Genomic DNA, 19956 nt, shown 5'->3' on the forward strand with positions numbered 1-19956 from the left:
GTTGTCTATCCGTGGAGGGAGGTGGCTATATCAACCGAGGTCGAGTCTTACCGGGGTTCATTCGATGGTAGAGATAGGAAATATCGGGATGGGAGGTCAAAAAAGAGCCAATGGGGGCGCGGATGTCGGTGACATGTAAGGTGTCAGTGGCTGGTGTAACGTGCCGCGATCTGCTGGACTAGTCTCTCCATCCCTTTAACTCTGAATTGGATGGAATTTAGAACCAGAATCAACTTGAAGAAGCGTCTAGATGTACAGGAAAGTAGGGAACCTGCCCTCAATGTTAGGAATGGAGAAGAGTAAGCCCCGTTACGCCTTGTTTTTGCCCCGGCCAAGGATGTACTTGTACCTCAAACAGCCCTAGTACCATCCACCCTTGTTTTCCCTGCCAGCTCGCCTGCGGCCCGCAAAGTCCATTGAAAAAACGCCGCACTTTAGACAGCCCATTTATTATATATCCCGGTACAGGGGTTAAGGTATTAGTGACTTAGCATCCCAGATCCCGTTGTAACAACTGACCACGCACCACGCACCACTGCTCACAGTCGATACAGTATCCTAGCGGACTGAAGAGCCCTCAAAGGACTCGGATTGTATCGCCGCCCAGTTAAATATAATCACCTCAAACAGCCATCCGCGGAGGGTGCTTGCTGCCCAGGTAGAGCCCAGCAAAGAAAAACGCGACCAACATCCCCACCACGACCGTCACCACGGCCGCAACCGCCTCCATCTCAGGCCTTCTAAACGTTCCGCTGCGCTGCTGCTGCTGCTGCTGCTGCTGCCGCCGCTCTTGCCCCTGACCGCGCTCACAACCGCCTCTTGCATGCCGCCGCCGTTCGGGTTGGATAATACCATGCTCGATCGGACGGTGACCTGGACATAAGACAGCAGACCTCAGGAGCGGTGCGAAACCGATGTCGTCATCATCATCATCCAGACCGAGGTCTTCTTCCTCTTGTCCGTTCCCGTTCAAGTCCAGGTCCAGGTTTCCCACTTGCAAATCGTCCAGGAGGTCCTGCGGATGTTTAAGCCGTTGTTGTTGTCGTCGCCGCCTTTGCCTGGCCCCGGCGCACGACGTCAGGGTGTGGTGGTGGGATTGCATCATGGGTAGCCGGTTCCCCAACGCCATGGCCTCGGCCAGCGTCTCAGCGGACCTCGTCGCCGTAGTCGCCGCCGCCCCGGGGAACTCGCCGTTGATGTTGATGTCGATGTCGTCGAGCAACTTGACGACTCGCGCGGGCGTCCCAAAGGCCACGCTCATGGGCGGCACGTCCCGGCTTACCAGACTGCACGTGCCGATTACAGCCCCGTCGCCGATGGTCACCCCGCCTCTGGACTGTCATGTCAGAATTGAGTGGGAGTACTGAAGACAGAAGGGTGGGAATGGCAGGTTTCAAATTCGAGGGGAGGGGGTAGGTTGATGGTCGACTGAACATGACTACTACACCTATGTAGTGCATGTAGTAGACGCTAAAAAGACTCTGGGAGGGCATATGCACACACCGCAGGATAGAGCACCAGATGGGTCCGCTTACAGGATGGTCACGTTGGCGCCGATCCAGACATTGTTCCCGATTGTAACGGGCTGGCCGATGCTGTGTCTCTTGAGGCGTTCGTCCAGCCGCAGGGGATCTGTGGTTTGCCCATGTTAGCAATGCCTCGCCATATATGGATCCCTCGTGATACTGGCCCTTGGTTTGTGGGAAGCATCACGGTTCGAATGAATCTTTCCCTCACGGGAGCGTCATGGTAGCCGCCACTTACGTTTAACCCCAACAATCACACAATTGGGCCCAATATTGCAGCCCTCGCCAATCACAATGTCAGCGACCGGCGTGTCCATGATCTTGCAATCCCTGTTGATGAACGTAGAACCGCCGACGTGGAGCCGGACGCCATAGTCGATCCAGACTGGCGGCTTGACAAAGGGCGTTTTGGCCTTGAGGCTGGGGTTGGCAAACGTTAGGTCGTGGGTGACTGCGGGACCGTCCTCGCTGCGGTCACGGTCCGGGCGCACAATGCTGTTGAGCACGAGACCTTGAGTTAGAGACTGTGATCCCTCGGTCTGGTCGGTGGACATCCCGGAACGGACCGATGGAGGGGTCTCGGTTGGGATTACTTACTCAAGCCACTTTTGGCTCCGCATCTCCGGATCCGCATCTTCGGGCGTGTTGTTGAATTCCCGGCATGCCTGGGCACACCGGTTCCGCACCGCCCGAAAGTCCGAGTTTCCGGCCGGAAATACGACTTCCGGAACGCACGTCTCGCCGAGGTGCTCGCCAGCCTCCGAGCTGACTAATCTGCTGGGCATGGCTGGCAGTCGGTCGTTCAAGTTCAGCCAGACAAAGGCGTCTGCGGTTGAGTAGTATTAGGTGAGAATTCAGAAGCTGTCAGTCTTGTATCGAATTGGGAGTACTCATGCCGAACCGGATTCATCGAGGTCGCCAATCGGCCCTGTCGACAGCAGTGTGTTCCCCAGCGCTCCGAGTCCAAGTCTTTGATATCCGTATACCACGGCAAGTTGGACACTGAGAGGGGCTACCACGTCGAAAAATTTCTCATCAACTGGTTGCCCAGAGGTCAACGGCGTGCCTGGTGTGACCCCCGGGAACCCTTCCTCTGCCGTCAACCTTTTAGTAATCAGTATGACCTCCAAAGGCCCCTATGCACAGATTGGTCCTGGAAGTTGGATGTTGTGTCTTGTAGATACACCGCGGATTCGCTTGCCCTGCCTTTGTATGTCGGCGATAGAGTATCATTAGCAGAGTTGAGATGCTCCGTCGGATATTGTTCATAGTAACAAATGTGATGGCGGCAATCCTGGGGCAGGTCCGAGTCTAGAGTATGGCCCGGGATGCTTAAGTGAAGAGGGAGAGCGAGGGATCGGATTGCATTGCATTGGCGAGAGGTCGTTTAATCCTGGGCTGAGGGGATCAGCAAATTCGCACCCTGTTCAAGCAACAGGGCCTTGCTCGTAAATGTCCTACGGCTGACTCCCCTGGCACTAGACCAAAAGCCAAGAGCAAAGCATCTGCATCGCACCAGGGACTGTACGCAGGCACACTTGTTCCAGCGCCTATGACACGCATTGGCACCATGTGTCCAAACTTCACTGGGCATAAGGGAAGATCCTCCGCATATGTGGCTGTGAGTCGGAGGGGGGGATCATCCAAATCCCCTCGGCCGCAAAAAGCGAGAAACCAACGCGACCACTTCGGCCCGTCGTGCGACAGCCCCGGCCGTTTGGCCGTTACCTCTTCCGGGAAGGGCGGGCTGCAGATGTAGTGTATGTATTGTATGTACATAAGTTACATACATACATTACATACGCCATGTTTGTTGCCCTGCATGCACGGTGGGGGATGCGGGTCAGCGGCCGCGGTCGGTGTCTTGCTTTTTCGCTTTGGAAGGGGGGCTGAAGTGCAATGCATTCGATACAAAATGATATGTGAGCGAACCTTGTGACTGGTGGCCGGGCTTCCTTCCGAGGCCTTGGACCCCAATCCACCGGTGAACTGTAAGATTGTACCGATTGTGTTTGAAGTGGCCCTCGCCCTGACTGCAATACCGGACAGCTCGGAAGGGCAATGGCAAGTTATCAGCCGATGCTCTCTGCAACGCTGCGGACCCTCACGTTACGTTTGCCCGAGGTTTGTTAGGGCTGCCAACTCGAGAGTCAATCTGCGGGGGACACGGATCGAGGTGTGATTCCGCGGGCCCGCCAATGCCCGTCAACATCCAGGGCCCAGGTCGTCAGTGCTCCACCGGGCCGGATGGTCCGTTGCCATTCCGGCTACCGCGAGCGCCCTATTTGCAGGGGTCCCCGAGGTCCCGCCGTATCGTAACACGTCGGGAAACCACTCATTCAGATCCTGAAAGGTGGTGATTCGTAGCACGACACTGGCCGGGTGTACATACTTAACTTGAACAGAGGTAACGTCTTCTGACCGTCCCTTGACACCCTTTGAGAAGACGCCCTGGCTCCTGGAGTTGGTGATGGCAATTTGAAGCGAAGCGGGCCTGCCCAGGTTGGCGACTGCCAACTGGATGGCAGCACTGAAACCAACATCCCGCGGAAGTGCGATACTCAAGGTACCGTAGTGTAAGGTCGGGTACTGCTTCGTCCCTTTTTCTAAGTGATGAAAATCACAGGCGGTTCATCAATTCGAAGATTCTTTTGGTTGAAGGTGAGTTGAAGAGCCTGACTGCCTCCGTGGTGCGCAAAAAATTACAGATCTGAGGTTCCACCCATTCCTCGTTCCTTCCTACATAACAGTGAGCAACTTGTTAGTGGCAGTGCAGGTGGCATGCGAGCCGCTATACAATTCAATGCTGGTTCGTTCGTTAGCGCAGAACTCCCGACAGGGGTCCTGGTACCAAATTCAAAAACGCCTCTCTCAGCACTGATAAAAGACAAGTCAACGCAGCAAAATAGAGTGTCTAGCAAAGATCTGAATGGCCGTTTTACTCCAATCCTACTTGCAAGAAAAGAGTGGCTGTTTTGAGGTTGAAATTCGAATTTTTGATTGACCCTTGCCTGTAAGTCAGGCGCTACCGAACAAACCAGGGGGGCATTCTAATAACACCCCGGCACTACGAAATGTTCGATTACTAAGGCAGGTATGGAGGAAGTGCCTGATTTACGGCAAGTCCAAAGTTGCCTGATCAGCCGATCTTTCACATCTCGCAAACTCCGCGGCTTCGTTGGACTTTTGGACTCCCTCAATTGCGGCACTACTGTAGCACTGCAAGCACTGCATCATTATCCGTATTTGGTCCCCATTCTTTGGCCGCTCAACTGTTGGTCAAATTGCCAACCAGCCGACCAGCCCGGGCCTGAGGTTTCGGAGTGGGTCGGGTTGGCTCAATCCCACAGCACTGGAAGGCGCGTGTCCCACTGTATCGGCCACTGTTGCGGCTGCAAGCTTCCCCGCAATGTTGGATGAATCGCAGGCCCAACAAGACGGGTCTTGGTCCATCCATCCTCAAAATAATTAGAAGACGCACTCGCTGGAGGAAGCATAAGGTAATGGGAACGTGACATGATGGCCACCATAGGACGCAATCACCAGCCACAACGACCACATACACAGACCGGTTGCCACCGAACCAGTTACCGTACCGTTAACGTTAAGGATCAGCCCGGTGAAGAAACCAAACTGCGGCAGATCTGCAGAGCAGGACTCCCTTACCGGTACTGTACATACGTACGCGGAGAGTGCCTATCTTTAGGTAACATGTCACGCCATACAGGCCGCTGAGCAAGGATGGACGGGTGCACCCGAGGGGAAACCTTGAAACCGGAAAACCCAGACTCGGAGTTGTGTGTTCACTTGACTCACTTGAACAGATCTCACACACTGGCAATCACCGACAGCCCGCAAAAACGTCCGAAACGAAGATCCAGCACATCCCCCACGCCTCGCCAATCGCCTCCGGAGAAGGCTGTGCCGTGGCGGGATGGAAGGGCGGTGGCTGGCTGCAGTTGTCAACAGGACAACAAACGCCCACAACGCCCGCGATATGTGGCTGAGAAGGCGGTGACTGACGGTGGACTAGATACGAAGAATAATGACGAGAATAATGGCCAGGGGGGGGCGGAAAACAAACAGGAAAAGGAAAATGCCGGGGTGCGGATGGGAAAGATTAAGCTATTCGGCTCTCTTTCCGATGCAGATGCAGATGCGAATGCAGATGAAACCGGCAGCGTCGCCTTGTCGGGTGCTTGCCTTGCCCGTACATACACTTATGGTAACGTTATGCAACTCAGAGCTGGCCTCATGGAACTGAAAGCCCAGATTGGCAGGCCCAAACGCCGAGGAGCATCTCACTGTAACAAAGGTCGGGAAGCCTGTTTGGGCTATTATTGCTCTGCCCTGCCTTCACAATGAGGCTTCTCAGATCAACTCGGAAGTCAAGCTCGGAACTCTAACGTCCGAACGAATCCAAAAATGATTCATCAACCCCAACCAGCTGACCTCAACTGCCTGAGTAACAGTATGAAGCCAGCCCGACGGCACCCTTCTTTTACACGAGTCACTGACAGGACCCCCCAGTTACTCCCTGATTTCCCCAGCATGCCCCAATTTGCCCCAATTACAGCTGATCTGGGGCTGTGAACTTCAACTCCACCGAATTATATCAGATATCACTGCCCCTGTTGGTCAAACTTGGGCACGTCATAAATATCGTCCGGATCTAAGCCGCGCCATGTCAGCACCCTCTCATCTCTCCTTCAAAGCAAGTTGAAGTGTGAAACATGAAGCACGAACTGAAAGAGAAGTGAACTTACCCTTCCCAAAGTCCCTAATAAACTCCCTCACCTTCTCCACCCTCTCCTTCACCCCCGCGAGATACTTCTCCAACCCCTCCTTCACCTTATCATTCCTCTCAGCCCCGAACCTCAGCGCCTTCTCAGCCAAGTCAAACCTGCTCACCCTATTAACCAGCATCATATCAAACGGCGTGGTGGTGCTCCCCTCCTCAATATACCCCGCCACATTCATCCTGTCCAACCGCTCCCGACCAAACAGCAGGCCCTGCAGCTCAGTCGGATAGCCATGGTAGTTAAACAGCACCGGCTTGTCCCGCGTGAACAGCTCGGTAAAGCGCTCCGCGCTCAGCGCATGAGGGTGCTTGGTCTCGGGGACCAGGATCATCAGGTCTGCCACGTTGACGACGCGCACGCGGAGTGCCGGGCAGAGAACCCGCAACAGCTCGGCGGCTTTGACTGTTTCGAACGTGGTTTCCACGCCGATGCCTACCAGGACTACGTCCGGGTCTTGGCCCTGGTCAGGGGACGAGGCGAAGCGCCAGATGGAAGCGCCGTCCCGGCAGTGAGCGGCGGCTTCTTCTGCCGAGAGGTAGACCGGCGTGGGTTGTTTGGAGCCGATGACCAGGTTGGTCTTGTTCTTGGAGTGCAGGATGTGATCGACCGTGCTGAGGAAGCAGTTCGCGTCGGGTGGTAGGTAGACCTAGTGGACTGTTAGACAGGAAGCTTTCTTGAGGTATAGATTGATTTGTGCGCTTGGCTTGACGTACCCTAGCGGCTTCAGCCTTGAGGTTGAGCACGGCGCCGATGAAGGAGGGGTTCTGATGCGAGAAGCCGTTGTGCTCCTGGCGCGCCCAGGTGCTGGTCTCGATGTAGTTAATGGACGGCAAATCGCCTCTCCACTTTACCTCGCGCGCAATCTTGACAAACTTGGAGTACTGCACCATCATGGTGTGGATGATGCCCAGGAACGACTCGTAGCTGGGGAACAGCGCGGTCCGCCCCGTCAGCGTGTAGCCCTGCATGAAGCCCTGGCAGTCGTGCTCCGACAGCACCTCGATCACGCGGCCGCCGTTGGCCCGTGAGAATTGGTCCCACTGGAAATTGCGCTGCGTGTGCTGCAGGACCGCATCGAGCTTGTTGCTCTCCAGCTCGTCAGGAGAAAACAGGCGGATGCTGGTGGGATTTTCCTGGAAGACCTTGTCGAGATACTTCCCGGTGACTTGCATGCAACTCTGGGCGGTGCCCTTCTCAACGGAGAACTCGCTCCAGTCGACGGATTTTAGACCGATATATGGGGCGTAGGTCGTCTTGACCTGGCCAAGCTTCTTGTCGTCTGCCTCAGGCAGGATGCTCAAGATCGTGTCGACCGGCTTCCCGTCCTGGATCAGCTCGCTGATCTTGTAGCTCGAGAGCCAGTCCCCCAGCGCCTTGAGTTGGCTGTCACTGCTGTTGGCCTTGGGGAGGGGGACCTGATGAGAGTGAAAAGACCCTTCGATAATCTTTCCGTCGACTTCTTTTGGACCCGTCCAGCCCTGATTCCCTGTTAGCAACGCCTAGAAACAGACTCAGAGGGAGTGACTAGTATGATCTTACCTTTGGCGTCCTCAACACTAGCATTGGCCATCTCGGCTTAGAAATCGCCTCTCCGGAACGCGCAGCCTGCTGAATCTTTCTGACCTCGGCGAGTGCCCACTCCAGGGCAGTATGTAAATCGTCATGGATGTTGTCTAGATCATCCACAATGCAGACTTGGTACCCATACCCGCTGAACAAGCAGACGAGCTCCTTGTCGTCCATGCATCCAAAGATGGTCCGCTCGCTAATCTTGAATCCGTTGAGGTGCAGTATGGGAATGACGGCACCCGACTCGCGCGGGTCAAGATACTTGATTGCATGCCACGCCCTGGTTCCAGTCAGTCAATGGCCGCCACAGGTTAAGCGATTCGGGGAACATACGTCGCAGTCGGCCCAGTTTCGGCCTCACCATCGCCCACAACGCATGTCACAATGAGATCAGGGTTATCCATGACAGCGCCAAACGAGACGGCGAGGGCGTATCCCAGCTCTCCGCCCTCGTGAATAGACCCAGGGGTCTCAGCATTGATATGACTACGACCTTGTTAGCCACCATAACGTTCTGTCAAGGTAAGGCAGACTGTAGTACTAACCTTGGGAATCCCCCGGGCACAGAGAACCTGGTGATCAAGTTCCTCAAACCTTCGCGACTGCGGGGGTACTCTCCGGGGTAAAAGCGCTCGAGTGAGCCCTCCAGCCAAAGAGCGGACAGCGCAGCGGGGGCTCCATGGCCGGGTCCGACAACATAAATCATGTCGAGATTATGATTGCGGATCAGCAGGCTGAGGTGCGACCAGACCAGTATCAAGCCGGGACAAGTGCCCCAGTGGCCTATTCATTCTTAGCAAAAGGATTCACCTCTCACAAAATCCTTGGGCTAGATGATTTTCCACATACCCAGGAGACGTGGCTTGACATGCTCCAAACTCAGATCTGACTCCAGGAGGACATTGTCGCGCAGAAAGATCATTGCTGCAGACTCATGTCAGTCATCGTCTTCGCAGCGAAAAAATGAACCAGGCAAGCCTGATATCCGGGCTCTTACCAGCAGCGATGTAGCATGCAGCGCGGTTGAAGCCACGGAGCGAATTTCGCACATCCTCGGGCAGAGGCTTCCTCTGGAGCCGTACGGCCAGGTCCAGGACGCCATCGGGGAGGTGCGATGGCAAAGCCGGCGGGTTTGAGGTTGGAATCTGTTCGCTGGGCATTTTGAAGCTTCAGCGGATCTTAAGCCACTGATGCAGCGATGAATGCCAAGTCTACCTACTGCCTCAAGTTCGGCAGGTACTTAGGTGCAAGGGTAAGGCAGGGTGTGTATGTTTTAGTTGTGTGGTGGTTGAAGTTCACTGCAGTGGTTTGTAGGTCTTACAAGGGGATGGTGGTACTGGCAGTTTTTCCAGCATTCCATGCCAGGCACACTCTCACTTGGACTTGGCATCAAAATATCTTGTCGTTGAACGCCCTGTTGGGCTCTGGATTAGATGACGGGCAGATTGAAGCTGTGTCTATGACGTAGTTGGCGAAGCCCCACCACCCGTCATCTTGATCTAGCCGTTGAAAGCAGGTACCTCTTACGGATACTTTGTACCTACCTTACATTACCTACCTGGCTTTGTTGGATCACCACAGCATGAGGACCGGTCAAATACACGAATTGCATAACTGCTGAGCATAGGTGGTGCCTTGGGTTATAATGTTTACGTAGCGTAAACAAGGAGTTTAGCTAGACTGCTAGAGGCCGCTTACAAGGAAAGCGGCTCCTTCCATTTAAAGGGGCGGTACACAGTTCGCTATTACCAGAGTACCACAGCGGGAATCTGTAGGGGGGAGCTATCATAGCAGGGGGGGTGGTATCATAGAGAGAAACCTTTGACTATCTCTACAACTAGGATAGCACCTATCTATATGTGACGAATCTCGGTCCCCTACCACTGAAAGGGACTTCTCTGAGACTGAAGGTCTAACTAAAGACGGGGTGAGGTTCGGTAGAGCCAAAGGGTCTACAACAATTGACACAAGCAAGTGTTCACACAGTAGCATAGACAACTGCTTGCATTGCTTACTGAGGAAGCTATCGTGATGCCCGTAGGCCGTAGAGATCGTGAACTATATACAGCTTCCTCCTTCTGGTTATTCCCTGGACGCTTGTGCTCGCCGGCGACCATGGGCGTCCATGGTCGCTCGTGCTCGCTGACGTCCCCTGGCGTCCATGCGTCTTTTGGCACCTGTCCCTGATTGGTACTTGTTCCTGATTGGTACTCCGGTTTACTGCATAGCCCCACCAGTCCAAGTTATATGGTTGGTTCGTGACACTAGGCTACTTTGCTCCTAAGACACTATAGGGCTGGGACCCAACTATATTGTTCCTAGGGCCTTGTATATAGAGTAGTCAGGGCCCTATAAGGTCTTGGAAGCAGGACAGGCCAGTCCGACAGTCGGGACCTCACATACAGAGCACCTAGTATTACCAGGGCCTTACACACAACGCAGGCCAGTCAGGGCCTTGCACACAGTGTAGTAATGCCAGGGCCTTACGTACAGAGCAGTTAGGGCGTTGCAGGGCCCTAGGAGCAGTCGAGGCGTTGTAAGCTCCCTCGCTTCAATCAACGTTGTAGCCTGCAGTCAGTGCAGTAGGTGCAATCCGCTGAAGTCCCTGTAAGAGCCTGGAAGTCGTGGTATCCTAAATTTCTGACCAATCAGATGCGGGAACGGGTGCTATGCTAGTTGGCAGTGCTATGCTAGTTGGCCTGGCAATCATAGTAGCGCCTGGGTATGATAGCTTCCAGCTAGATTTTCCCGCTATGGTACCTTCCTCTTCCTAACTCAAGCAATGAACTCTCAACAAGCCGCTCATTTTGAATCAGGCGTTTACACTCTACTTCTCTAGAGCCATTCATTTATAGTAGTGGGAGGTTCCCAGCTTGTTTTTTAACTTCTTTTCGCGAGGTGATCATGAACGCCGCTTGAACCCTCTATTAATTCCTCGTGGAACCCCCCTCCCGCTGTGTACCTAGGTAATTGAATGAGTCGAGCCACCATGACACCCATCCACTCCCAACTAGGCGAAAGCTCTAAACCCGTCAAAGTTCGCCGCGACCCTTTCCCGTTGCCTACTAGCCAAGCCTCCATCCCGCGCAGCCTGCCCAGCCGCCGCTTCATACGCCAGTCGGTAAACATGCAGCGCCTCGGAGAACAGCGGCCTCTTGTCGCACCAGCCCGTCACGCGGCGGATCTTGTCCGAGCCGGTCCACTGCGGAAAGTCAATCAAGACGGGCGGCCACCGTGACGGATTCTCAATCTCGGCACCCTGACCCTCCGTCGCCTCCGACGCGTACCGCAGCCCAACACGGTACTCACTTGCCAGCGCCCGGCACACCTCGTCGACCGTCTCGTAGCGGCGCGCCGAGATGTTGAACACTTGGCCCGCGACCTCGTCTTTTCGCCGCGGATAGTGCTCGGCCAGAGCCACGTACGCGTCGGCGCAGTCGTCCACGTGCAGCGCGTGCAGGATGTAGTCGGGCCGGGCGGAGGCAGGGATGACGATGGGAGCTCCCTCGGCGGCGGCCTGCGTGGCGACCTGGAAGAAGGCGGCGTAGAAGCTCGAGGACCTGCCGTAGACGTTTGTGGGGCGGAGGAGCACGGGGGCCATGACGTCGCCGTGGTCCGACAGGATGCGGACGGCGTTGTGGGCGCGGTCGGCGAGCGACGCGGGCGCGTTGAGCGGCGAGGCCTCGGTGTGAGGCGCCAGGCCTGGGGTGCCGTGCACGTGGTTTTCTCCCATGCCGTAGTCCTTGCAGCCGCTGGTGAAGAGGACGAGGGGCTTGGGCCCCCCCGCGTCGAGGGTCCTTTGGGCGAGGGTGCGGAGTAATGAGACGGTGTTATTGTAGTGGGGGACGTAGTCGAAGGGCATCTCGGTTGTCGATACTAATACGTCTAGAGTCTTTGGGAGTTGGTCTGCGAGGGCTTGGTGTGAAGACACATCGTCAATGGCCCCCGTCACGGGGATGATCTCGTCAAGGGCCAGCGACGGCGCGTATTTAGCGGAGCGGACGAGCCCGTAGACAACGTATCCGGCGCGGACAAAGGCGCGAGACACGGCGTGGCCTATGTACCCGTTCGCGCCCGTGACGAAGGCCGTCTTCGGGGGCATTGCGCGACTTGAACCGTGTCTGGTGGACTTGGATTCCTTGATACGCCAGTATGGGACAAATCTGCTAGTTGTGTCGTTGGGACGCTTGTTAATGATGAGGAGAGAGATACTAACCTACACCTTTATACCAACTGAAATACTTCAAGAACTAGTACACTGCTACAGTGTTCACTGCTATATGGGACATCGATGATCCGTCCCTGGTCCGTGGTTTGTAAAGCCTCTCCTGCTGTACAGCTTAGAACCGATTGATTATTAATCAAGTCTGTGAATATCCGAATCGTTCAAGGTTGACATGGGAGCCATTACGACGGCACTTGCCCTAGGTTGGCGTTCGAGATAGGGATAGTGCGGTGGGACTTGGAACGTGTTCTCCGCTTGACCATTCCGTTTCTCTCCACATGTATCTAACCTATTGCGCGTACAGTACACCTACAGGCTATTGATGACCACCTCAGTATGCATTGTTTGTCCTCGTTCATAATCGCCCCGAAGACCTCCAGGCTCTTGTCATTGGCGGCTTGAACACCGACCTGGGCATGATTGCCAACCTCATTCCAAACCAACGAGAGCACGAATGTCCTGGCGAATGAATAACTAGGTACCTATCTATCTGGAAATCCTGCGAGGCAGGGACGCGAATCCTGCCATTGCCACGTTATCGAGCTTCTTACAATAGCTAAGCCTGCGGACAAAGATGGAGCCTTCCCAAGAGCTATACATCAGATGTAAGCTAGGTTGTTCTCCAGTACTAGTACAGTTACTAAACCCACACACGACTGGATGCTACACGATGCCCAAGGTACCGGTACCTAGCTGAGGTACCTAGGTAATCACAGCGTCCTCCCCATCTCCTTGATAGGCCACTCCAACCAACCCCGATGCTCCTCATCCAAAATCTCCAGCGCGCGTGACATGAGATGGTCCCCCCACCCCTGAAGCCACCAGTGGCTGTCGTGGTGCTTGAGGAGCACGCAGAAGTGCGCGAAGATGGCGACGGCCTCTTGGGTCGGTGTCCCGCGCAGCAGTGGGACTAGTGAGTCGGACACCATCCACAGCCAGACCATGGCGTCGAGCACGTCGCTGGTGTTGGTGTTGGTGGTGGTGGTGGTGGTGGTGGCGGTGGTGGAGGGGGTGCGAAGGACTAGTTCGAGCTCAACTTCTAGCTCGTCGATTGCGTGCGTGTAGCGTGAGAGGAGGTCGGGGTCGGTTACGCTTGAGGTGATGCGTTCACGGAGTGCGGTTAGGAGGCGGGGGTTGCGCTTGCTGGTGGTTCTCTGTTGCTGAGTAGTGGTGGTGCTGGACTTGTTTTTGACTTCGTTGTCGTCGTGGTCCTCATCCATCTTGTCTCCGTCGTGGTCCCCGCCATACTCCCCGTCGTGGCCGTCGTTTCTGTTGCTCACACCGAGCCGGGCATGGTACCGCTTGTGTCCGTAGGCCAGGAACGGCCCGACCACGGTCTCCATCCCGCGCTCTCCCAGAACATGGTCCCGCAGCGACCGCCCTCCGCTGAGCAGAAAGGTCCAGTCCGGAAAGCCCGACTCGCCGATGAAGAAGGACCCGTCGGGCTGTGAGCGCCGCGGAGAGCCTAGGGCTGATTGTTGCGAGTATTGTCAGTTACCTAGCCAACTGAACCTAAACAAAAGGGGTATAGGGCATAGAACACGCCCTACTTACCAAAAAACATAGTCAGCATGCTAAACACAAACAAACTCGCCGCCTCGTCCTTGTCCACTGGCATGATGCCGCCGTCCATCCCCACATCCACATCCCCATCCCTTCCCCCACCCCCCTCACCATTCCCATCCCCATCCCCATGTCCATTACGCGCAACCGCCATCTGCATCATACACCTCATCGCCGACCGGCTGGCCTTCTGATGCAGCAATATCCCCTGCGCCGTGTACCAGTCGCGGCGGTCGGGCCGGTCCTGGTGATAGGCCAGGTGCAGCGCGCTGACGGCCAGCACGGCGCGCATGACATAGTCGCAGCTCCGCAGGCCCAGCTGCACCACGTCGTCGCGCCAAAAGGACCAGATCACGGGGTCGGCGGTGAGGGTGGAGTAGGTCTTGGTTGTGTAGTTGTGTAGGAGTTCGAGTTCGAGGAGTGGGAGGGGGGAGTCGGTGCTGCTGCTTGTACATGTTGGAGGGGGTGTAGGGATGCTACCTGTACTAGTATTGGGGGTAAGGTTGTTGGTTGAAGGGATGGGTGAGTGTGACTGTGACTTGGCCTTGGATGACCGACCCCTGGGGATATGAGCACTTGCGGACTTGCTGGCGTTACCACTACTGCTACTGGCCGTGCTACCCCTGAGAAAGGGGCATTCCACCCCATGAGCGATGCAGTTGAGGCATGCTGGATGCCTCTCGTCGCACTGCCCATAGGTCAGTTTCTTTGGGGGAAACACAAGACACAGATACACTAGGAGGGGAAGGTAGTATCATGCTGCTCACCTTGATCTTCCGTGCCTTACACTTTGCACATCCAGTGCGGCTCTTCTTGTGGGACCTCCTCCCAGCAGCAGACCCCTGAGTTTGCTTTATGGGTGATTCCGGCAAGCCGGTGTCGGACGGGGAGGGGTTAGCGGTGGGGGGGTTACTTTGCTGGGCGGCCGGCGCCGTGCCTGCCCGCTCAAATGCCGGTTGTGGATCAGACATTGCTACCGGATGGGCCAGAGGAGCCGTGAAGTCGGCGGCTTACGGCAGCACTGTCATAATAATCTTGTCAGCCGATGGGTCCTCCAGTGAGCGGACCCCGTCCATAAATGTAGACATGTCGTTCGAGTTGACAGTTTCTTTGTGAAGGCCGGCGGCAGTCATAGTAAGGTAGTCAGAACCCCTGATGATACAAGCTGTGCGGCTGAAAAGAACTATCGGACAGCTGCGGCTAACTGCCCGTATAGCCCGGGGAATAAGTAAGTACGGGGTCTTACATAGCCTTTTAGGGGGCGCCGGAGCGGAGCGGAGTCGGATTGATAGCCACAGCGCGGGATGAACTGGAAGCGTCATAAACACGTGCTCGAACTTGGGGCGAATAACGTTAAACGTAACTGGAGAAGGCAGATGGCGTCAGGTAGCACTGCTAGCCGTAGCAGAGCGAGAAAATCTAGAACCCAAGAGATCGGTTAACGGGTGGGTGTCCTGCAAATCTCGGTTGGCCGAACTCGTCACCTCAAAGATTGGTCAAGACATCCCTGCCGACCATGCCGCTGGATCACGGATACCTCTCGGGGCACGTTTGGACTTGAACACATTCGCCCGTAGTTCACTCAAACCGGGTCAAAGAAAGGGGTAAACAAACCGCCTGTTATTTAATACCTGATAGGTAGCTGAACGAAAAACGTCCCTATCTTGCTAACAGAATGCATCACCTCGCCAATATCTCATTTGAGGAAGTTCCAGAATATTTGGGGAATATTATGGAGCCTGGGGAATTTTGGCCCTGTTCCACCGTTGATTTTTCACGACAGCAACACCCCATGGTGTGTCCCTACTCGCATTCGGATCTCTATCATTCCCTTTCCGAGGGACCCGACCAATGGCAGCCCATGCCTAGGAGCCCTATTGCCAATCCTGGCTGCCGGGTCGTTCGCGATAGGCTTGGCAGGCTTACAGGATGTTCGTTGATGGATTCGATGCAACGCTGTTGAATGGGCTCTGCCGCGCTCCATGAGCCCCAACACGGGCCCCAGCTACGATGCGAAGCGGAGATTGTAGTGTAAAAGCATCCTCATGCCCCGGCCTTCTCTTCTCTTTATACCTTTCTTCCTTGCCCACCTACTCACCAAAGCTGCTCTCCTGACGCTGTTGGGGGTCGAGTTTTTCTCCCGGGACGTCGTCATACCGAAGAGGCCGGAGTATCCGATTCCGACAGGCTAGGTGGACCGGAGTTTTCGATCAATCCGAGGTGCTCCACTCGGTCGAAGCAGCCCCGATTTACAACCGAACCCGTCGACTCCCCAGTCTCGGTTGTCATCAACTTGTGAGACGATGTCGATGTCGGGACTCCCGCCGGGGTTCATCCCCAGTTACGAGACGTGCCACGAAGTCTCTGCCTACTGCCCTGTCAAGGCCACCACGATAGGCTACGCGCCCGTTAAGGGCCTCAACATCTTCCTCGCCGCAGGCTATGCCCTCGCAGCCGTCATAACCCTCGGCGTGGGAGTATGGAAGCGCACCTGGAGCTTTTCCCTTTCCGTGGCCGCCGGATGCATCCTTGAGTGTGTCGGTATGTCGTCTTCCCCTCTCCATGGGCACCCTACCTTCCTCCCCTATAATGGATTGTGTTTACTAGGTGGATACGGTGCTGGAACTAACACAACTCGATCAGGCTACGTCGGCCGGGCCCTCCTCGCCGACAACCCCTGGAACGGCGACGCGTTCAAGATCCAAATCGTCGCCCTGGTCCTCGCACCAACCCTGATCTGCGTCGGGCTGTACCTAACCCTCAAGCACGCCGTGACCAACCTCAACCGCTCCCTCAGCCGCCTCTCCCCAAAGCTGTACCCGGCCATCTTTGTCCCCGCCGACGTGTCGTGCCTCATCGTCCAGGCCATTGGCGGCGGCGTGGCAGCTGCCGCCGGCCGCGACAGCTACGAGCTGCTGCAGCACGGCAACCGGACTATCATTGCCGGCATCGTGCTGCAGGTTGTGGTCCTGGGCTTCTTTGGCGCCCTGGCGGGGGACTATCTCTTCCGCGCGGCGAGGTATTTTGGCAGCGGGGGTGTGACGGCGCAGCAGGAGCCCGGGGCGATGTTATGGGTGGATAAAAAGTTCAGGATGTTTCTCTACGCTATGGCGGTGGCTTACACGGCGCTGATGATTCGGTGTATCTACCGCATTGCTGAGATGGCTGGGGGCTGGGGCAACCACATCATGCAGGACGAGCCGTCGTTTGTGGTGCTCGAGTCGTTCATGGTGCTGATTGCCTCGCTGCTGCTGGCTGTGTTCGCGCCGGGCATCTTTTTCCCGCAAATGTCGCGCTCGGGGAGGGCTAGGGGGGACAAGGAGGGGGACGCGGGGATGGTGACGGGGACTGATACTCCCGGCACGGAGATGGAGCATCTTTAGATATGACATAGGGGCCTATGTTCGTCATCTAGAGGCTGGAGTAGATACGGTATACAGAAGTTAGACAGTCAATTATAGAGCACGCACCCTATATCTCTCCCAGAACTGAAGCGTTCGATGAGGAGGTAGATAAGGATTCAGAACATGGGTACCTACCTAGTTTGCAAAGCCACCCGCCGATGGGGCAGTCGCTGGAGAGAATAACTTATATGGAGGCTGGACGTGATCGTGTATCAGCTCGGTGTTAGGGGTCCATTAACTTGATGTTCTGCATGTGTTCAAGTCTTGATGGGTGTTGTGCTCTCCCTATGGACCTGGCGGATCGTGCTATCCAGTCAGCTAGGTATATGCAATGCACAAAAATCATCATGGCCAGGCCTCTAAATCCTATCAGGTTAGGTACCTTATACAGAGCGGCTTGAAGATGGACTAACAACAAATCCACATCCAACTACCTAGGTAGCCAACGCTTACTGGCCCCAGCGGCGAGCAAGGTGCCTTACTAGCCATCCCGAGGCCGTTTGATATCTACTATCTACTAACCAGTAACCACAACACAACATAGCATCCCATCCCATGTCGTCCCCGGTTAAACTTCAAAACCCCTGCTCAGCAACCTGGGCCTCAGCGGCAGCAATAGTAGCCGCTGCGTTAGGGTCAACAAAGCCACAGCCGTTCTTTCCGTTCTGGAACTGGGCGGCCTCGGCCGAGCAGACACCGACACCGCTGGCATCGGCACAGCATCCTGACGCGCAGTCCGCGTCGTTGACACACCCTCCCGTGATGAACTGAGCGCCCTGGCCGTTCCCGACGTTCCGGGCCCCTGCGTTGTTCGGCGTGACCTGAGCCATGGCCACCACGGCAACTGCAAGAAGATGAGGTTAGTAGGGTAGTGATTGTGATGGATTGTTGGGTGGCATAGGGAGTGGGCGTGGGAGTGGGAATGGCTGGCTGGCTTACAAGTGAGGACGGTGATGAGAGCGATGCGGACCATTGTGGTTTCTTTGGGCTGAGAGTTGACTCAAAGCAGGAATCTTCTACTCGAAAGCTAGAGAATGGAAGAAGCAGACAACGACACCAGGCCGCACTAGTGAAGCGAATATCGTAGCGGTTGATGGGAAACGGAAGTTGATGGAAGCCGAGGATGGATGTATAGCGACTGATCTTTGAATTAAATAGACATGTCTCTACTGAGACACTACTTCATCGGCACCGTCTGATCACAATGTAGATCGCTTCCTTATACAACACGACCCCATATCTACCGTGACGGATATTGTCCTAAGCCGTGTCAAGACGTGATCAAGTGTTTGGATTGGACGAACTGGGAGCGTTTCGCTTCTGCAAAGCACCAAGATTGTTACCACTAAACCAGTATGAACCATTGCCGACTGAAGTGTTACTTAGGTCGCATGCCGCATGCGTGGCTTTGATCGTTAGGTGATGGTTTGATCGTCCTAGTGCTGTGCCCGGACTTGCTCCGGGTCCTCTTGGAACAATTGCGACGGCGATCACATTTGGGATACATCCCAACCCTCTGATGTGCTAACTATCGAAATAGGACATTGAATGTGAATTTGCGTGTATAGATGAATTCAAAAGTTTTCCGTACTATCAAAGTGGTCGAAGTTCGAGCTGTTCTTCAGGTTGGCTTCGCCATATCATTCGGTAGTGTTCACCCCATTAAGTTCATGACATTCTACCTGGCTCTAGACGTTTATTTCTTGACACACTAAATGCAGGTAAAGATCCATATCAGGCGGGAGTCGGCGAGGAGATACATGAATCTCACAATTTCCCCTTTATAGAGTTGCGTTGGAGTGTCCGAAGGCATGCGCTGGATGCTATTAGAGTGAATTGTAACTGAGATGAGATGAATAGAATGGTCAGCTACCCGGAAACAGGCGCTATTCAACTTCTCAGACTCTCAAGCAGTAGAATTCTAGCTGTCATCACATCCCTCAGTAGTAGGTGCCAGTTGTTTGATGTCTAAAGACAAACAGGTGAGCGAGCAAGCCAAAGGTACCTAAGTCAAGACTCTGAATCAGCAGAAAGCCACCTTTAACACTTTCAATCCTGGAAACGATGTGAAGATAGTGGTATTGATAAGACACATAGGTATGTCACTGCGTTTGTAAGTGTTGACTTCACACCGTTGGGCTCTGGGGACTTCATATTGTGTCGAGCTGGGTAAGATGGGTTGTAGAAGGGTTGCTGGTGGTCCCCTAAGGCAGTAAATCAACATTGGTGCCTTCAGACGCCATTTGACACCGGTAAGATAGTCTGACTATGGATAGCCTACGACAACTGGTCCCTTTCTGAGCTAAACAGAATAGTATGGTACGCTAATAACCTGAACTGTTCGGTGGGATCCAGGGGTTTCTATAGAACAGCAAAGAGATACAAGAAGGACAGTCCATGCCGGGCAGCTACATGTACACTGAAGTACATCAGCCAGCCCTACACGTAGTGTACCTTACCTAAGGAGGTATGTTGCCAGAACACAAGGCTGCCTTATCGGGCCCTACTTTACACCACTGGCATATGTAACACAGCGGTAGGTGGTAGTGGCATGCATATCTTCATATCTTGCTCACGGTACTAGTATCCCTTAGCCATGTACGGTAGCATTGAGAGAACGGTTCCGCATGTGGTATGACGCCGGACTCTAAAAACAGAAAGCAATTCGGCGAATCTACCTTACCTTACACTACTATTACTAGTGTAGAACCCCTCGGCTGTTTGACAGCAGAGCGCTTGTAGGTAGCAGTGGAATTCGAGCAGGCCACTGCAGGGTGCACCATGACTTGTCCATCATGTTGCACGGCAGCTGATGAGGCGTTGTGCGTGCGCTTTCGGCGCCAAGGGGGATGTACCGGATTCGAAGT

General features: G+C 54.9%; 9 protein-coding genes across 9 annotated transcripts; 3 read left to right on the plus strand and 6 right to left on the minus strand.

Moving 5' to 3' along the window:
- Positions 1-202: 202 nt before the first annotated feature.
- On the minus strand, positions 203-1864 carry N656DRAFT_643348 (uncharacterized protein). The gene is made up of 3 exons (XM_064810424.1): positions 1691-1864; positions 1536-1632; positions 203-1222 (listed from the first exon to the last, which is right to left on the minus strand). The coding sequence occupies exons 1-3, from the start codon at positions 1708-1710 to the stop codon at positions 623-625; spliced, it is 717 nt and encodes a 238-aa protein (XP_064670682.1). The 5' UTR covers positions 1711-1864; the 3' UTR covers positions 203-622.
- N656DRAFT_643469 (uncharacterized protein) lies at positions 1576-2622 on the minus strand. Its single transcript, XM_064810425.1, has 3 exons — positions 2124-2622; positions 1691-2021; positions 1576-1632 (listed from the first exon to the last, which is right to left on the minus strand). The coding sequence occupies exons 1-2, from the start codon at positions 2309-2311 to the stop codon at positions 1745-1747; spliced, it is 465 nt and encodes a 154-aa protein (XP_064670683.1). The 5' UTR covers positions 2312-2622; the 3' UTR covers positions 1576-1632; positions 1691-1744.
- A 1387-nt stretch (positions 2623-4009) lies between these two features.
- On the plus strand, positions 4010-4629 carry N656DRAFT_778644 (uncharacterized protein). Its single transcript, XM_064815041.1, has one exon. It carries the CDS (start codon positions 4308-4310, stop codon positions 4503-4505), a length of 198 nt encoding a protein of 65 aa, XP_064670684.1. The 5' UTR covers positions 4010-4307; the 3' UTR covers positions 4506-4629.
- A 518-nt stretch (positions 4630-5147) lies between these two features.
- On the plus strand, positions 5148-6157 carry N656DRAFT_778647 (uncharacterized protein). The gene has a single exon (XM_064815042.1). It carries the CDS (start codon positions 5268-5270, stop codon positions 5889-5891), a length of 624 nt encoding a protein of 207 aa, XP_064670685.1. The 5' UTR covers positions 5148-5267; the 3' UTR covers positions 5892-6157.
- Positions 6149-9057, minus strand: N656DRAFT_797651 (D-xylulose 5-phosphate/D-fructose 6-phosphate phosphoketolase; the record flags this gene model as incomplete). Its single annotated transcript, XM_064817670.1, has 8 exons — positions 6149-6198; positions 6293-6974; positions 7042-7806; positions 7868-8177; positions 8231-8383; positions 8443-8680; positions 8747-8821; positions 8895-9057. 8 exons carry the CDS (start codon positions 9055-9057, stop codon positions 6149-6151), a joined length of 2436 nt encoding a protein of 811 aa, XP_064670686.1.
- A 1769-nt stretch (positions 9058-10826) lies between these two features.
- Positions 10827-12230, minus strand: N656DRAFT_643636 (NAD dependent epimerase/dehydratase). Its single transcript, XM_064810426.1, has 2 exons — positions 12118-12230; positions 10827-12060 (listed from the first exon to the last, which is right to left on the minus strand). The coding sequence occupies exon 2, from the start codon at positions 11997-11999 to the stop codon at positions 10908-10910; it is 1092 nt and encodes a 363-aa protein (XP_064670687.1). The 5' UTR covers positions 12000-12060; positions 12118-12230; the 3' UTR covers positions 10827-10907.
- A 602-nt stretch (positions 12231-12832) lies between these two features.
- N656DRAFT_797653 (uncharacterized protein) lies at positions 12833-14656 on the minus strand (the record flags this gene model as incomplete). Its single annotated transcript, XM_064817671.1, has 3 exons — positions 12833-13593; positions 13677-14373; positions 14453-14656. 3 exons carry the CDS (start codon positions 14654-14656, stop codon positions 12833-12835), a joined length of 1662 nt encoding a protein of 553 aa, XP_064670688.1.
- A 1047-nt stretch (positions 14657-15703) lies between these two features.
- N656DRAFT_844686 (RTA1 like protein) lies at positions 15704-17068 on the plus strand (the record flags this gene model as incomplete). The annotated part of the gene is made up of 2 exons (XM_064819151.1): positions 15704-16226; positions 16329-17068. The coding sequence occupies exons 1-2, from the start codon at positions 15989-15991 to the stop codon at positions 17066-17068; spliced, it is 978 nt and encodes a 325-aa protein (XP_064670689.1). The 5' UTR covers positions 15704-15988.
- A 316-nt stretch (positions 17069-17384) lies between these two features.
- On the minus strand, positions 17385-18185 carry N656DRAFT_730586 (uncharacterized protein). The gene is made up of 2 exons (XM_064812628.1): positions 18029-18185; positions 17385-17933 (listed from the first exon to the last, which is right to left on the minus strand). The coding sequence occupies exons 1-2, from the start codon at positions 18060-18062 to the stop codon at positions 17665-17667; spliced, it is 303 nt and encodes a 100-aa protein (XP_064670690.1). The 5' UTR covers positions 18063-18185; the 3' UTR covers positions 17385-17664.
- Between the last annotated feature and the right edge of the window lie 1771 nt (positions 18186-19956).

Source organism: Canariomyces notabilis (assembly GCF_033297395.1).
Source record: "Canariomyces notabilis strain CBS 508.74 unplaced genomic scaffold N656scaffold_9, whole genome shotgun sequence".
In the NCBI taxonomy this organism is placed as follows: Eukaryota; Fungi; Ascomycota; class Sordariomycetes; order Sordariales; family Chaetomiaceae; genus Canariomyces; species Canariomyces notabilis.

What these genes read in the sequence shown, in the direction of transcription:
- N656DRAFT_778644 (XM_064815041.1), top strand. Translation starts at nt 4,308, where the DNA reads ATGCGAGCCGCTATACAATTCAATGCTGGTTCGTTCGTTAGCGCAGAA.
- N656DRAFT_730586 (XM_064812628.1), bottom strand. Translation starts at nt 18,062, where the DNA reads ATGGTCCGCATCGCTCTCATCACCGTCCTCACTT. An exon ending in TCTCATCACCGTCCTCACTT is followed by an intron (nt 17,934 to 18,028) that starts GTAAGCCAGCCA and finishes ATCTTCTTGCAG; the next exon opens with TTGCCGTGGTGGCCATGGCT.
- N656DRAFT_643348 (XM_064810424.1), bottom strand. Translation starts at nt 1,710, where the DNA reads ATGCTTCCCACAAACCAAGG. An exon ending in ATGCTTCCCACAAACCAAGG is followed by an intron (nt 1,633 to 1,690) that starts GCCAGTATCACG and finishes GGCAAACCACAG; the next exon opens with ATCCCCTGCGGCTGGACGAA. An exon ending in GGCGCCAACGTGACCATCCT is followed by an intron (nt 1,223 to 1,535) that starts GTAAGCGGACCC and finishes CGAGTCGTCAAG; the next exon opens with TTGCTCGACGACATCGACAT.
- N656DRAFT_778647 (XM_064815042.1), top strand. Translation starts at nt 5,268, where the DNA reads ATGGACGGGTGCACCCGAGGGGAAACCTTGAAACCGGAAAACCCAGAC.
- N656DRAFT_643469 (XM_064810425.1), bottom strand. Translation starts at nt 2,311, where the DNA reads ATGCCCAGCAGATTAGTCAGCTCGGAGGCTGGCGAGCACCTCGGCGAG. An exon ending in CGGAGCCAAAAGTGGCTTGA is followed by an intron (nt 2,022 to 2,123) that starts GTAAGTAATCCC and finishes CGTGCTCAACAG; the next exon opens with CATTGTGCGCCCGGACCGTG.
- N656DRAFT_643636 (XM_064810426.1), bottom strand. Translation starts at nt 11,999, where the DNA reads ATGCCCCCGAAGACGGCCTTCGTCACGGGCGCGAACGGGTACATAGGC.